At 38.0% G+C, this 16,410-nt stretch overlaps 3 protein-coding genes across 7 annotated transcripts; 1 reads left to right on the forward strand and 2 right to left on the reverse strand.

Moving 5' to 3' along the window:
- Positions 1-314: 314 nt before the first annotated feature.
- On the forward strand, positions 315-3,502 carry il7r (interleukin 7 receptor). Of its 2 annotated transcripts, none has more exons than XM_020926536.2 (7): positions 315-436; positions 599-725; positions 994-1,142; positions 1,226-1,371; positions 1,477-1,751; positions 2,035-2,107; positions 2,201-3,502. In XM_020926536.2, the coding sequence occupies exons 1-7, from the start codon at positions 364-366 to the stop codon at positions 2,621-2,623; spliced, it is 1,266 nt and encodes a 421-aa protein (XP_020782195.2). In that variant the 5' UTR covers positions 315-363; the 3' UTR covers positions 2,624-3,502. The 2 variants fall into 2 exon arrangements, with proteins under 2 accessions (XP_020782195.2, XP_020782196.2); XM_020926537.2 differs by having other exon boundaries at positions 340-476.
- capslb (calcyphosine-like b) lies at positions 3,489-6,666 on the reverse strand. Of its 4 annotated transcripts, XM_055153664.1 has the most exons (6): positions 6,444-6,568; positions 5,727-5,884; positions 5,102-5,279; positions 4,816-5,025; positions 4,517-4,635; positions 3,489-4,237 (listed from the first exon to the last, which is right to left on the reverse strand). In XM_055153664.1, exons 2-5 carry the CDS (start codon positions 5,861-5,863, stop codon positions 4,534-4,536), a joined length of 627 nt encoding a protein of 208 aa, XP_055009639.1. In that variant the 5' UTR covers positions 5,864-5,884; positions 6,444-6,568; the 3' UTR covers positions 3,489-4,237; positions 4,517-4,533. The 4 variants fall into 4 exon arrangements, with proteins under 4 accessions (XP_055009639.1, XP_020782390.1, XP_055009638.1 ...); XM_020926731.2 differs by lacking the exon at positions 4,517-4,635 and having other exon boundaries at positions 6,444-6,666; XM_055153663.1 differs by having other exon boundaries at positions 3,489-4,635.
- Positions 6,667-6,685: 19 nt separating this feature from the next.
- On the reverse strand, positions 6,686-11,899 carry lmbrd2b (LMBR1 domain containing 2b). Its single transcript, XM_020926413.2, has 18 exons — positions 11,746-11,899; positions 11,008-11,211; positions 10,821-10,933; positions 10,532-10,627; positions 10,285-10,452; positions 9,997-10,207; positions 9,844-9,918; positions 9,662-9,775; positions 9,406-9,589; positions 9,111-9,292; positions 8,894-9,027; positions 8,686-8,791; positions 8,496-8,593; positions 8,325-8,428; positions 8,208-8,254; positions 8,003-8,117; positions 7,801-7,927; positions 6,686-7,712 (listed from the first exon to the last, which is right to left on the reverse strand). Exons 2-18 carry the CDS (start codon positions 11,179-11,181, stop codon positions 7,649-7,651), a joined length of 2,112 nt encoding a protein of 703 aa, XP_020782072.1. The 5' UTR covers positions 11,182-11,211; positions 11,746-11,899; the 3' UTR covers positions 6,686-7,648.
- Positions 11,900-16,410: the final 4,511 nt, after the last annotated feature.

Genomic DNA, 16,410 nt, shown 5'->3' on the forward strand with positions numbered 1-16,410 from the left:
AGCAGAAACTTCAATTTTTTGTTTCAACAATTAGGGACCTGTATAACACCCTGTAGATCAACAAAGGGGGAATACCAATACCTTGCACATGAGCAGCATGAGCCTTATTGCATCTGAACACCTCATGTATTTAGGACAAATTATCAGAAATGCAAAGTCTGTACCCCATGCACCCCTCTTCTTGCCAAAACAAAACAATTCAACACAGCACTACCACATAAACTCAGAACATCCTGTGAGTATCTAGCTTCCTGTGTATGTGAATGTGAATCTTGGCTCCACCCATCTTCCCTGTGAATGGTTCAAAATCTGAGAGCGCTGAGGGGCAGACTGTGCACAGGTGAAGCAGAGACACACAGAAACATGCTGCTGCTGTGGACTGTGATACTGTCAGCCAGGACCACGGCCCAGAGTGGAGAGCCAGACTCAGGCATGGGTGAGAACACATACAGTCTTTTGAATCATCAACAAAATCAGTTAAGTGATTTGTGAGTCTTATCCTTGTCTGGGTAAAACATAATGTAATATATTTAACATATGAACAGCACACACAAGTTTAGAGTTGCTCTAAGCCTGTTGTTTGTGTTAATGCCCACAGTGGATTGCTGGTCCCACATCAGTCTGTTTGAAGGGACTAATATAACCTGTCAGCTTGTCTCTACCGGCTTCAATTTGGAGGATGATGAGGATGAAGACTATGACGAGATTCAGAGTATAACTGCTTGGTAAAAACTATTCTAAACAAAATATCACAACATTGTAATGGTACAAATGCAAAAAGAAAAGATAATAGTATTTTTGTAATTATTAAGATAAGTGTATTTCACTTACCTGGCCAGACAGATCCACACATTTCGAATGTAGAAGGAAATAATTGGTCAGATCAAGTATTTCACAAAATGACTGATCATGTGCACTTTGAAAATTAACATATATTGTCACATCATGGTATCTGTATACTATGAATAATTGTATTATTATATATACCCTTAGTAAATTGGGGGAGAACACAAAAAAGTGTGTGGAGGAATTGGGAGACACTCTGAGCTCCAAAGACCTGAATCCTTATTTACCCATCACTCTGACGGTTCTGTTGAAAAGAGGCCACCGCATTGTGACAGAACTTGACCTCAAAAAAATAAGTGTGTTATTTTCCATTTCAGTACTTTATTGAACACTTTATTTCCTATATTTTGTCACTGATATTTTCTCTAATTTTCTGAAGTCAAACCAAAAAGTCCACATATATATAACGTGACCCTGAACCAGGACGAGGCTCTTGTTCAAGTCCAAATCCCGTATCAGAGCGACTACCTGACAGTGGGCGACCTGCGCTTTCAGATTCAGCTCTGGAGTGAAAAGACCAACCTGGTAAAAGTTTCCTCTTATCGTGTTCACAAGTATTAAACGAGTTACCAAAAAATCCCAAAACATTATAGTATTTAAAAAAAAATCAAATGTTTTGGTATTTCTCAGACACGGAACATGTCATCGGCCTCAATGAGCATCGGTTTGGACAATCTGGACGGTGGCACTCAGTATCATGTAAAAGTGCGGGCTGTACCGTGGGATTACTTCCAGGGCAGCTGGAGTGAATGGAGCCATGCCGTCACCTTCACAACGCCCACCGTGGAGACCAGAAACGGTCTGTTTGCAATAGGTGGTACTTCACAAAACCGCTACGTCCATTTGTGGAGCATTATACCTGCTGCTGTAGTGGTAGTGAGCGTGGTGTTCACATGGAAAAATAAGTAAGTTTTATGATAATTTTCACTCAAAATCAATGTTGTTATTTTAAATGTGCAGTAGTACTTGGTAATATTGTTCCCACAAATGTCAAGTTAAATACTTGTATTTAACAGATTTTTTTCCCCCAGAAATTGATGCATCATGATTTTATTTTATTTTGTCTTATTACTTTAAGTGTTATTGACAGAGGATTAGCTGTAGGCCTCTTCAAAGCCCCAAACTGATCATTGACAATTAAAATGATTAATTGATTAATTATGGACTCCTTTTTATATTTTTCTACAGAATACTGACCTACATATGGCCAAGCATACCACATCCAAAAACAACTCTTATGCAAATATGTGGGCCAAATAACGTGCGTATGTTACACACAACCCACAGATTACATTATGAAGGTGATGCTGTTCAGCAATAACAATAACATGATATGTTGGTTTTTTTTTTACAGGGCCTCTTACTGATCTACAAACCAGAGGAATTCAGCTCCCTAAATGTCCACTCCAACATGAGCTCCTCCACAGGACTGGCCTATGGTGAGACAGAGCCTATGTTGTCTGTAGCGGGGACAGAGGAGAGCCCATCCTGTCCCACCCCGAGCACAGATGCGTCTCTGAGCAGCAGCAGCGTCCGCACAGAGGAGCTGGAGCTGCTGAGCCAGAGCAGCTCAGAGGGGGAGCCCGATGTCCCAAAAGAAGCTCTGCCCATTCAGAACACTGTCCAACATGTAGAGGCGCCAGAGACTCCCCCACTCCAGCACAGTAACATACAACATGAAAGGGACGATTCCTATGTCACCATGTCCAGTTTCTACCAGATCAAAACAGTGGGGACAGATAACAAATCATTCGTCACAAATTGGAGTGCAACTTAATCTTTGTTTGGGATGTTTTTTTTTTCTTTTTTCAAAGGGATATAACAGTTAACCATTTTAAATTAATTACAATTTTAAGATAACATTTTTAAACATAATTAGGCATAGTTAAATAAGGGTGATTTAAATAGCATTTCAAATATTTTTTCTCCCCAAAATAAAATATAATAATAATAATAATAAACCAAATTGGGGTCACAATTGAAATCTTTAAGTTTTTTAGACCAATGGTGCATTGTTACATCCCTGTTTTTCATGTACAGTAGAACACACACTCAGGTTTTCAATGCTGCTTCCTCAATCAATGGAAACCTAATTTTCTGTATGTTTCTGTATAAATAGATTCTCTCATTTTATAGAAGTGTGAAGAATCCCTCAGTCGTCCAGGTAGAATCCATGGCGAGGAGAAAATTCAGTTTGTCGACTGGACAAAAAAATTTAGTTTGTTTGAAGACGTTTCGCAGCTCATCCAAGCTGCTTCGCCATTTTATAAAACATTATCAAAATCATTGCACAAAGGTAATGAGCCTAAACATTCAATCATACTGAGCTGCTCCACATCTGCACTTCTGTTGAGAACTTGCATTTGTTTTGTAAAAACCTGTTCATCTGTTCTTGATCTAACACCACATCACTGTCTGTGGCTGAAGAAGGAAAGGTAATGCTTCACCAAGCTGCTTTAACTCACACAACCACCACCTCGGAACTGCTAATAATGAAAAACATGCAGTATACTTTGTAACCCATGCTTTATTTACTTATATTTTGTATTTATATGTAAAGTTTTGTTTGTTATTATACACAGTGATGACAATGGATTTATTATGATGATTTAAAAATATAATTGTAAGAACTTAAATAAAGTATATTGAAAATTGATATTTTCTTTCTTAAAAAAGTGAAAAACTAAGACATTAAGCAAAGTCAATATTTTTTTCTACCTAAAAGTACCTTGTGGTCAATGTACAGGAAATATTTTCTTGTATGCATAATTATCCCGGTTAAATAAAGGTTAAAAAAAAAAAATAATAATAATAATAAAAAAATCCAAAACACCAACTGCTCCAGGCTTAAAAGCCTGCAGGAAATGTCAACACACTGCATTTCTAATACATTATCATTCCATATTTGTCTCATATAGATTGTACGGATCACTGAGCATAGGACATGATAGTAAATGCTGTCACATTATTTGATGGCTGACTTAAGAGGGGATATACATATCTAAGACACTTTGGTAAACCCTAATTGAAAACGTACACTTGTTTTTGTTTAATTCCACAGACACAATGATCTTGGGCTACATACTAGACACAAATGTAATAAAGTATTCTTTAATCCCATGTACATTTGGTAATTGCTCTGTGTAACCCTTAAACCAGCTTTTTAAAAACGTGGTAAACTACAGATAAACTAAGCTATTACTATCTACTTACAGGTTAATATCTCCTTTGAACAGACATTGGCTGTAGATTAACTTTTGTGCTGACATGTTTCTTGACACTGATGAATTCAAAGTCTCCAGGCATTTTTCATCATGAGAATGAAGTAGACGTCACGGTCAATGGAAGCACTCACCCCAGAGTAGTAATTGATGAACTCATCTTTGGTCACCTGCATCAAAACAAACCAGTTTAAAATAGTTTGATCTATTTTACAAAAAAATAAGAATTCAGTCAAGAGATGAATTTTGATGATCATTTTTGAAGAGGTTGCAATGTTATCAGATCAACACCCATCACCAGAGTTTCAGTTGTAAGAGACAACAATCTATTGCTAAAGGAAATATAGCATTTTGTACCATAAGAAAAAGAAAGAGGTCCAAGTCCCAAGCCACCTGACTGTTCAAATCCACCCCCTCAAGCTACTTCCTACTGAGTCAAGTTTGTTTACCGTACTGTGTTGCTAAGTCAAATTTTCCAGGCATTTTTCATCATCACAATAAAGTAGACATCTGTATCAATGGAGGCACTCACACCAGCATAATAATTCATAAACTCTTCCTGGGTTACCTTCATGACAGATACAAAGTTATAGCAGTGACAGACATTTAACATTGTAACAGTGTTCGAATGACAAAGTGTAAATATTTCAAATTCAACAGAAACCACATATTTGACTACTCTGACTACATATACACTGTCATGATGTGGTTATTGTTGTCTTTAGATGTTAATAATCAAATCTTGCACCTTTCCATCCTTCTCATAAGGGGAGTCAAAGCTGTCCAAAAACGTCCGGAAAACCTGATCCTCAGTCCATTCCCCATTCTGATATTTGGGGTGGTACTTGGCGTTGTAAACACCTCTGAGGTCTTCTACTGTTATCACGCCATCTCCGGTCTTATCAAGCTTCCGAAAAGCTTCCATGACCACTTCCTTTCTGGCCTTTGACATTGGTGGCTGTTGGAAAAATAAAAACAACAAAATATTGCATTTAATTTCTGAGGTCATTAATTTTACTATGTAATCTATTTACCCTGAGAGTAATGAGAAATTCATCAAAGTCTATGGTCCCACTGCCATCTCTGTCAAACTGCTGAAAAAGAGCTGTGGCCTCCTCTTTTTCCATCAAGACCCCGTAGTCATTCAAGCCTTTCACAAACTCTTTGAAGTCCAGACTGCGGTTGTTGTTGTCATCCATTATTTTGAAGGTTCTGGTGCAGACAAGAAGTTTAGTCAACCAAGATGTCCCTATACTGACAATGAATGTTGCAATTTGTATAAATTTATATGTGTGAGTGTGTGAGTGATTGGTGGTGACCAAACATGTCACTTTGAGTTGATAGTGTATTACTCAGCCCCTTCCTAGGCCTGGTTTATCTGGGATTTGTGTCATTGTACATCTGATACAATCCTCAACCAGTTTTAAGCAGACACTTATAGTACAAGTCCCTAGTCATTTTCACAGCTTCATAACTGAGGAAAACAACAACTCACAGTCACTTGGGGGATTTGATCATTTAAAGAAAAAAGATTTCACCATAGCTGAGTCTTTGATTGAATTCATATTCTGTTCAAGATCTATACAACCTACAGGGAGGAATATGTGCACAGCAGCCCAATATACAGTGTTGAAATGTAATCGTTATGTAAATCCTTACCTGCCAAGACCTTTGATGCCAGAGGAGCCTCTTGTGAGACACTGCAGCCTTAGTCGCTCCACAGGGTCAGAGCACACAGCCAGCTGCTTTTTGGCGTTTATAGCCATCTCATGATCATGTCTGGAGGTCCCTGCCATATTCAAGTGAGGTTATAATCTCTGTAAAGAAATTACAGATATGAGAATGATAAGACACAGCACACAATGTCAAACACATTCATAATCTATAGGCTGCTACTACTACTACTGATTTTTTATTTGTATATATATATATATTAAATGGATATCTCATAAAGTTAGTATTAGGCAACAAGTCATGTATTCTGCTAAATAAATTGGATTTGGATATGGGTAAATAGGTTATCATACATAAACATAGCTCCTGTAGCTACTGTAACGTGTCCTTTCCCATCACAAAATAGTTAGCCTATCTCTAGGCCTACTGTATAGACTGTTTTTAGATATGGGGGAATAAAGCAGTTAAACAACTTACCTACATATAAATTGAAGAGCATCTAGTGAGGTAACTATGCTCTTGGTTAAGGGAGATGTTTTTTTTTGTTTTTTTCAATAAATGAAATAGAAAGTAAACCGAGGAAAAGCTGTAGTAGGCTACTTGATAATGTTAGCTCAATCATAGTTGTCTCGCAAAGTTTTTTTTTTTTTTTTCCCCTCAAAGCTAACGTACATATACATTTATAGTTACATCGAAGCGTACCAGTTAGATCGTGAGCAAGATTGGTCCTCTGAATCCAGACATACAGCGTAAGTTTCGGTGATGTTTTACTTGGCCTATCAACCCCACGCGGTTACCATGGAGACGCAGTGTTTACTTTGTCCTCATCGGTCATACCATAAACAGCAGCACTTTATAACGACGAAAGGTCTGATACCTATAAGTCTGAAGTGTACTTCAAGCCTATCTTATATTTTTAGAAAATTATACACAATCATGCAAAATCTGTTTGCATTGTATGCTCTTTTATTATCTATTACACAATAGTGGCAGCAGCAGACATCAAACACTAGACCACATGTTATTTGTCCTTTACAGAATATTTAATATTAACAATAAATAATAATTAATCATATTTCCTTTTTAAACACTTCATTTTCACCATTACATGATCAGACTATAAGAAAGAGGTGACAGTGTATAGTGCAAAGATGTTTTGAAAAAGTTACCTAGTCTACAGAACAGTAATTAAGATTTAAATTAACAATTTCAGAGCCATAACTAAACAAAAATATGTAAAATAACCACTGATTCATGTCATATACAAAAGATAAATTGTACATTAACACAGCTATATACAAACAGGAAAGTCCAGTTACATAGATTTTAGTTCTGCACCTTAAATATATACAAATCAGATTCTGAACCAAAACATGTCCACATTTACATACCCTCTATAACATGGGATTAGTGTACTCTAATGTAAGGTTAAAGTCTGTTTTAATGGCACTTTTTGAGTTACTCTTTCCAACAGTGACAAAAACAGCAGTGCGAAACGAATGTCTAAGTTTATTTTCTATTTCTGTAACATATGCTCAATACAATAAGCCAAGTATAAATAAATAATAATACCTCTTTCACTGTTGCTTACTCCCATATGGCCATGTTGCATGTATCAAATTAGTAAAACGTGCATGCAGTTTAAGGTGTTCAAACTGGTATAGAACATTAGATGATCCTGTTCTTGAAAAGCATAATCATGCATATTTTAATAGATGGATTAGTCAGTTATTCAAAGTATACTTTAGCTGTAACTTTCCAATGACTATTCAGGAGTGTAAAGCAGTCATTTGATACAAGTGAACACCTATATTATGTAACCTGAGGTGGGGCACTGAAATACATTCACTTGAATTTCTCCTCTGTCCAGAAAGGCAGATGTGTACAATAATTTATGATTCACCTCCTTAGACATCATCAAAGATCCTGTTACGAGATGAACACATGGACAGATACCGTCCACCCAAGTGCCTAATTACAATAAAAACACACAGATAATTAAATACATTGAACACGTGTGGCTGTTATTGAGAATCTGAGTACAATAAATAAAGATTACCTTCCAGTGTCGGTATCAAGTGGGTCATCTGTTAAAGAATCTGCATTAAAATCTAAAGGCTCTGCATCCTGAAGCAGTTCAACACAGTCCTTCTCTGCCCGATTAGCACCCCGGGAATACTTGGCTTCTATTAACAAAGGTAGGTTTGGCTGCACTCATATGACTAAGGCAATATATATATAGCATATTTAGTCTGACTTACGCCTGTTTGTGCTGGGGTTGACAGTGTCTGAGTAGTTGGTTTCCTTCATTTCATGGCTGCCCATGTTTTTTGCAGTATACTCTTCTCTTGGATTGCCATAACGCTCCTTCCATTCCTTCAAGAAAAAAAACATAAACATTGTTTTGATTAGTCAATATTGGTTACACAATGAGTAAACATGCATGTATTTTTTACTTGAACTTACTCTTCGTCTGTTCTCCCCATCTTCAATTCTTTGTCGTTTTCTTTTCTCTGTATGAAAAAGTAACAGTTTAAAAGATCACTTTTCTTAAAACACTGTTGTAACTGTTGTATGCCTTACCTCTCCTAATAAGCTCTTTACCCTCGTCAATCAAGTCAGATGTCATTTCACAGTCACCCATGAACTGCTGGAAGCCCAGAAGGTTTAGACAACGAGTTCCAAGACTAAAAAAGAAAGTGAAATTTCAGTCATGTTTATATAAATAGTAATTGCAACTTAAGGGCAGTTTACCTGAAGTATGTTGCAATGCACAGGATCAAAATCAACATGGGATAATAGATATAGAAGCCATTTGCAATAAAATTGAGAACATGCATGGATCCCATAATCTATAAAGACAAAAGCAAACATACATAGCTAAGAGACAAAACTATTAACTGTAGTTTTAGCACATTGTATGGCACATGTTGCGGCGTCTTACTGAGGTGTATGCAGTCTGTTCTTTCTGCTGATGCGATATTGCTGAATCCATGTGAATCAATCCAAGAAAATTAAGACACAGAGGAGGAGTTAAACGGCAAAACAACCTGTAATGATAAAATTGAAGGTAGTTGTGTTTTAGATTAACTAACAATTTATATTATTAACACTTTTATTGTATTAACACTTTATTTAACAATGACACTTACATCCCACTAAACTGAAGACTGTAGGCATCAGTCTGATGATGTGGGGCCAGGTAGTAATAATTGAAAACTCGAATACGGAACACAGTGGAGTAAACACAAATGCAGAGGAAGAAAATTGTGAGGAAACATGCCATCTAGTGGACAAGAAACTACATTTTAGTTTAAGAATTTAAAAGGATGCATGGCAACAGCAAAGCTAGTTTGTAGTAATAAATACCTCAATGTACAGGTAATTGTAGTCTCTTTCAGCCAGCTGGATGAAGACAGCAAAGAGAGAAAGGACAGGGCGGGTGCTGAAGAAAGTGCACTCAGACCAAACCACAGCTACACTGAACATAGTCAAGATGACAGACAACAGCCTATAAAACCAGCGCTTCAGAAAACACTCCCAGTACCATTCTGAAAAAAAAAAAAACAAACAAACAAACAAACAAAAAAAAAAACAAATGCACAAAGTAATTCTTAATAATAATTGATTATGGAAAAATGTGAAGTCCTATGACAAAACTTACCGACAGTCGGTGTGTACATGTATCGGCTAAACCATCCAGTTGGCTCTGAAGATGGAAAACTGTGAACAAACTGGTGGGCAGAACTAGTTTCATTCTTGGCCACATCTTCCAAATGAATGGCTTGCTTCAGGAGGATCTGCCACTGCACACGTGTTCTGTTGTGCCTTTGCACAGCATAAATCACCTAGATAAGCAAACATATAAAAATAAAAACTCTATTCCATCACATTATTTAAATCGATCACTGATCTTTTACCTGTTTATGAAGTTTTACAAGACTCTTCTCACTGGGGTACGTGTTCTGTTTGTCATCAAAATCTTCATAGTCATCCATGTTTCTCCCCATTTTCTCCTGATAGTCAACTGGGCACTGCGTCAGACATTACAGTCATCAGACTACAACTGTTAGCAGGTCAGGGGATTGCTAAGCGTACTTACTTTCCTGAGTATTGTGTCAACACACTTTCTCAGTGGATGGTTGTACTTTATAGATTCACTTACTTTTCTCACCTCCTGAAATCAACACAAAGCTGAAATTTTAAGTTTACATTAACAGCAAATATAACACCCACAGCACCACTTGACATGCACCTCCATAACATCTTCAAGGTTTTCCTCTGCATCAGCTTTTTCTGTCATTAGTTTTGATGCCTTAAAATATGTTTTGATGAGCATGTGTCCATGTCTGGATGCATTCCAGTAAGAGCGAGGAATTTCTACCAATCCATATCCAAGCAACAACACCAGAAGAAACAAGCCCCATGTGTTGGCTGCTGTGATACCAATGGTCTGTAGTTCATACCTAAGGAAATCCCAGCGATGTAAAGGTTTTAAATTGTGTTTTAATCAAAATCTCAAGAACTAACATAAGATATTCACCAGGAGAGATGCCACTCTGGGTGAACAGCCACATATATAAGCAGAGAGCCAAATATCAGCAAATATGTCCCATAATAGATTGCATTTTCTATCAGTGCAGTTTTAATTTTTCCAGTGATGGAAAAGCCTCCAGATCGAGCGTATGACTGCATGAAAGGCAGGAGCAACCTAGATGTACAAGCAAATACAAAGAATATTAGATACAACATTCAAATTAAGTAATAATCAGCAGGTTACATTGACTGACCATGTCAAACACTGTGATGTCCAGTACACCACTCTCCAGAACACTGGCATAATCCCATTAGGAATATAACTCCATGGTTTGTAGCATGGTTTCAGACTATAACAGATGAAGGGCAGCAACATCAAACCATATTTTAATGTCAATTATAAGCAAACAGAACAAGTGGTAGGAACTAAAGATCACTCTAGAACAAACCAAACCAAGCTTTCTGAACTGATGAATTTGTTTTTGTCTGGAGTGGCCTTGAATGAGGAGTCATTGCAGATATTTTATTGTACATGACACACACCTCTTTGTAGATGTGACAGATGTGTTTCTTGTTGTGTTAGTGAATGGGAATTGACCAACAGTGGGACCAGAGGCAATCTGATCATGGTCAATAATGCATTGTTTGTAGATTGTCTGAAAAAAATATAAAAGGATGAATAACACTGTGAATACAAATATACTCAGTTGTATCTCGATTTTACACTAACCGTGCTAACGTCCAAAGGTAAGATGAAGACGATTAGGAAACACAGGTACCAGGCAAGAAGTGTGCCAAATAATACCATAGGCTGTTGCTTACGAAAGTCCCCATACCGATGCAGCAGAAACAATGCCAGAAAAAACACCACCACAATTTCAAAGCCCAGGGCTGCTCCACTCATCTTTTTGATAATTAGAAGACTTGTAGTGACCTAGAATAGAGATTAATTAATGATTGACAATGGCATATGATCAATTTGAGATTTGAGTGGTTCCTGTCACATTTGTTTTCTGCTGTCAAAAAGGATGGACCTGTGCAGTTGTGTTTTAAACGTGGGGGATGGGGCGAGCAGTTTCAAGTAATGGTTGAGACAGATTCCAAAATCGATGTTTTATTGCTAATAAAAACAAAATTAACCAAGAGAAGATTGAAGCTGTATGGACTGCGACATGGAATGAAGACTGTTGAATCAGTAAACCATAAAGTAAACATCTCACCCCACACCCATGTCCCTTTAAAACACAAATTATGAAAGCACATAGTGACACCGTCCTTAAGCCATACAGTTGGTTTATTGAAAAAAAAAAAAAAACAAAAAAAAACAAAAAAAACAAAGCACAGATAGGAGCGCTAGGATAAATCCACGTAGCTGTTACACAGCTACAGCTGCTTTATACAATGACACGAGCTAGCTGTTAGCTTGCATATTATAGGTTGAATTTCTTACATTTTGTTAGCTACTCACCTTGTATCGCTTTGAAGCGAGAGTCTGACAAGTCAATTACTCATATTACGATGGGCCTTATTATTATTTATATTTTTAACTATATGAATTGAAGTCTGCTTCGACTGCGTCGCTAACAGCAACGGCACATCCGGGTTTTCCACTCCGTGACGCAAACGTCACGGCTAAGGGTCTAGCACATGCGCAGTAAGAACACATACCCATAGACTGTAGTGGTTGTGGATGAGAAGTTATAATCACTGTTGGGCAAGTTACTTTGAAACTGTAATGCGTTATTTATTACCTATTACTGTAATTTCAAAGTAATTCGTTACATTACAATATTACTGCATTTAAAATGTAAGGCATTACATTACTATTGCATTACTTTAAGTTACTCTCACCAAAATAACTTTTGCGCTGTATATGGACTGAACCAGGACTAAACCAGGTCTAAACCAGGACTAAACCAGAGCTGAACCAGGACTAAACCAGAACTGAACTAGGACTAAACTAGAACTGAACTTGGACTAAAACAGGACTCACTGTAGGGAAGGGCTCGAAGGAGACCGCAGGAGAAAGGAGCGGCTCTGCTCCGCACCTCATGGAGGTAAGAGCGGCTGTCGCCCGATCGCTCTTTATGGACCCTGCTGCTCGGGCTCGCGGCCCTGATTTCAGCAACTATTTGCAGGTACCCGAGCCGGTGCAAGAGTCTGTTACAGCGCGTAACTTCTACCTTCCTTCAGCGTGTCCAGAAGTCCAACTTTTTGTGTGATGGTTTGCATCTTCCTCTGCCTTTTGGGTGCGAGCGCAGGAGCCTTTGTCGGTGCAGAACGTTTCGTCGATGTTGTGGGTTTCGTCGGGGAGAAAACTTGCAACCGTACAGCACTTCAGAATCACACTGCTAGAGATTAAACATGTATTTAAAATTGGCAGCTGAACACATTCTGTACTGTACAGGAGACAGGAGTCCCTTGGCCAGTCAGGACGCAGCGGGAGGAACGCAATACGCATTCATACAATGTAAAAAAAAAAACAGGGCATGCAAAATTGCACAAAAAAAATAAAATAAATAAAAATCTGCGAGACAGCGAAAAGTGAACTGCGATAGAGGGAGGGACGAGTGTAAACCAGGTCTAAACCAGAACTGACCCAGGTCTAAACCAGGTCTAAACAGCGTGGAGTTCTTTGTCAGTCCTTTCGTCCGCGGTTACCTGAAGGTCTACGAGGGCGCATCTCCGGCGTTTCACCGCTGCTGATATCGAGGTGATTTTAGCGAATTTGTATGAAGAAAAACCCACCACTTCAATCCAGGTTAAAAAAAACACTGTAACGCGCGTTACTCACATTTGTACCGAGTAAAATATTACTATTTTTTCCCCTGTAATGCCTTACATTACTGCGTTACAGCAAAAAGTAATGCATTACTGTAATTCGTTACTTTTATAACGCGTTACTCCCAACACTGGTTATAATAGACTGTCTATGGAAATTATAGCAACTTTGGTATTATGAAATTAAGACACATGATCAGAAACTTCATAGGGAAGATTTTTAGACAGAGGAATACTTTATTGATCTCGAAGGAAATTCAAAGTTCCGCAAGCAGCAACAACAAATATTTAAATTAACAATTCATCCTCTTACACTCAGCTATAGGGATTACACTGATAACAGTAGTGGCGTGATGTGATACCATAGACAGTTTATATAACATACAATATATTATTACATTATATTATAATGTATATACAGTGTTATACATTCTATGTGATACCTTGACCTACAGATCTCTGTAGGGGCTGGGCAAGTGTCACTCATCAAGCGGTGGAACAATCATCTCTTTGTTCTGAGTCAATGAAAGATTAGACTACCATATTAAATGAAATGACACACACAGGCCCTTATTTACGGTGGTGTATTATACGGTGGTGTATAGCAATACACCACCGTAAGCAAGAGACGGGTGTCACATAAGACATAATTATATAAATGTAAATGTACAAGTAAAAATAAAATAGAAAGATAAGTAATAAAAATAAAAAGATAAGTAATAAAATAAAATATAAAATCAAAAATAAAATAGCAAGACAAGTAATAAAATATAAAAATAACAGCTTTATACAAGAGGTCATAGAAAGACAGTGCAACAATGATATGATGATTATCAGGACTTAGATTGTCCATTATATAGGGACAAGTTGTTATACAGTTGTAGGGAGTATTATCTGTTACATAAGGGTGAGTTGTTGTACAGTTCTACGGTGTATAGTATGAATGTAGTCCTGTATCTTTCACTGTTTGAGTAAAGCTCTAGATGCCTGTTTGAATGAGCTCCTCTGTGCCTCTATAGTCTGGTGCAGTGGGTGAGCATGAGTGTCCATGATGGAGAGCAGTTTGTCCAGTGTCCTCCTGTCCCTCACTGTGACAAATGTCTCCAGCTCATAGCGATCACATGACTAGCTTTACGGATCAGTTTGTCAATCTGCCAGTGTCCCTTTTACTGGTGCTGCTCCCCCAGCAGACCACAGCGAAGTACAGGGCGCTGGCCACCACAAACTGGTAAAAGATCTCCAGTAACTTGCTGCATACAATGAAAGACCTGAACTTTCTTAGGAAGTAGAGTCTACTCATGCCCTCCTTGTACACAGCATTACAGGTGTCCCTCCAGTCCAGCCTGTTATTCACCTGGACACCAAGGTACTTGTAGCAGTCCACTATTTCCACATCATGGCCCTGGATGGTGACAGGTTCCACTGGTGTCCTCTTCCTCCTGAAGTCAATCACCATTTCCTTGGTCTTGTCAGCGTTCAGGAGCTGATGGTTTGCCTGGGACCACTCCACAAAATTTACAATCAGTGCCCTATACTCCAGCTCCTGTCCATCTTTGATACACCCAATCACTGCAAAGTCATCAGAAAACCTCTGCAGGAGGCCGGACTCGGAGTTGTACTGGAAATCAGAGGTGTACAGAATAAAAAGGCAACAGAAATAGAACTGTGCTCTGGGGGACTCCTACATTACTGACCACAGTATCAGACAGGGTGCTCCCCAGTTGCCTGACAGGTATTCAGTAATCCAAGAGACAATGGAGAAGCTGACACCCATCCTGAGCAGCTTCTCACTCATCAGAAAGGGCTGGATTGTATTAAAGGCACTGGAGAAATCGAAAAACAATATCCTCATAGAGCCCGCAACACCTTCCAGGTGTGAGTGAGCCTGCTACAGAAGATAGATTATTGCATCTTCCATAGCTAAATGGCACTGGTAGGCAAACTCTAGAAGCTGCAATTGTACCCTCTTCACCTCATCCTTGTCACCAAAGTTGAAGGCCTGCTTTTTCTTATTAAGTAGATCCTTCAGCTGCCTGGTGATCTACGGCTTGTTATTGGGGTAAGAGCGGACAGTGCGTGTGTGGACGACAATTATCTAAATAAAAAAATGTAACATTAAAGCCACACCAAATGGTCAACTGGGCTATGAAAATAAATTGTAATATTATTGTTGATTAATTATTAGTATACGTAACATACTAAGCGTCCTTTTTATAATATTTTTTCCAAAGAGACCTATTGCCTATTTCAAAATGTTCCAAAAGAAGCTGTGCCCCCCAAAACATGACAAAATGTGCATGCCAGATTGATTTTTGTTATTAATGTTTCACTCAGTCTTGCTGTAACATTTAACACGAGCCAGTTTGTTTTGAGCATATATAGTCCCAGGGGCAGATCTTATCAGGAAATGTGTAATTAACCTAGTCCTCTTGGACTTTTTCATTGCGGCTTTAACCCCAAATCAACCAAGCCACAGCCAGTTGGAAAGGTGCTTTAAATTTGAGCTGACGCTAACTTGTTGATAAAATGAGGGCAAAACACTGAATATTCAAACTTTGCAGGCACAACTTATTGGCTGTGCACAACCAGACCAGACCAGGCTGGTCTAAAACAAATGTGATCAGTTATGAGACAATTATGAAGTAAGAGGAGGTGGCTATCTAACTGTAAATAATAAAAAATAAATAAGCCTACTGCAGGCAGTTATAGAATGAAACAACTTCAAATTACAACAAAAATTACAGTGTATGTCCAAAGCACAGACAATAGCCTAACTAATCTGGTTTAAAACATAAACTGAACAATGAACAATGAACATATTTCAGTGATCCCTCATTATAAAATTCAGAGGTTTAAACCATGTTTATAACCAAGCTTGGGTGAAAGATTTATTTATGGGACACCCAACACCTGGGGCAGGAACCAAAGTTTTAGTATTCTCTATAATGTATACTTTTAAAGTCTGCAGGCTTAAGATCTATTTGTACTGCACTTAAAAGTTTCTGATCTACTGATGATTTGCTCTGTTCAAGTCAGAGGTGATCAGGCCTATATATACTTTATTTTGTTGGGTAATTAATACTTTGTCTTCACCGCATTTAAAATACAAATTATAGCCTATTACTTTCTAGCCACATGCCTCAAGCGGCTTCAAAGTATAGGCAACATGTTATTTTTGTGAGGGAGTTTTCAGCGTACGATTTCGTCAGGAGTGCATATGACAGATTTACGTATTTTTTTTATAATTATTATTTAGTTTGGAGGGATATTACCTGAGGTAAATATTAATCATAATTTTACATCAGTCAAGTACCAGTTTGTGAAGAAATTTACTAAACAAAAAGTTGAAAAA

This window comes from Boleophthalmus pectinirostris, unplaced genomic scaffold (assembly GCF_026225935.1).
Source record: "Boleophthalmus pectinirostris isolate CB_2022bp ecotype Guang Dong unplaced genomic scaffold, ASM2622593v1 HiC_scaffold_18, whole genome shotgun sequence".
Lineage (NCBI taxonomy): Eukaryota > Metazoa > Chordata > Actinopteri > Gobiiformes > Gobiidae > Boleophthalmus > Boleophthalmus pectinirostris.

Bases quoted from the DNA above. Each gene is read 5' to 3' on its own strand.
- lmbrd2b (XM_020926413.2), bottom strand. From the start codon at position 11,181: ATGAGTGGAGCAGCCCTGGGCTTTGAAATTGTGGTGGTGTTTTTTCTG. The intron at 8,429-8,495 runs GTAAACTGCCCT...TTTCTTTTTTAG, and splicing joins TGCATTGCAACATACTTCAG to TCTTGGAACTCGTTGTCTAA. The intron at 8,118-8,207 runs GTAAGTTCAAGT...TTTTTCTTGAAG, and splicing joins ATGGGGAGAACAGACGAAGA to GAATGGAAGGAGCGTTATGG.
- capslb (XM_020926731.2), bottom strand. From the start codon at position 5,863: ATGGCAGGGACCTCCAGACATGATCATGAGATGGCTATAAACGCCAAA. The intron at 5,280-5,726 runs GTAAGGATTTAC...TGTCTGCACCAG, and splicing joins GGCATCAAAGGTCTTGGCAG to AACCTTCAAAATAATGGATG. The intron at 5,026-5,101 runs GTAAATAGATTA...TTTTTCCAACAG, and splicing joins AATTTCTCATTACTCTCAGG to CCACCAATGTCAAAGGCCAG.
- il7r (XM_020926536.2), top strand. From the start codon at position 364: ATGCTGCTGCTGTGGACTGTGATACTGTCAGCCAGGACCACGGCCCAG. The intron at 1,143-1,225 runs GTGTGTTATTTT...AATTTTCTGAAG, and splicing joins ACTTGACCTCAAAAAAATAA to TCAAACCAAAAAGTCCACAT. The intron at 1,372-1,476 runs GTAAAAGTTTCC...GGTATTTCTCAG, and splicing joins GGAGTGAAAAGACCAACCTG to ACACGGAACATGTCATCGGC.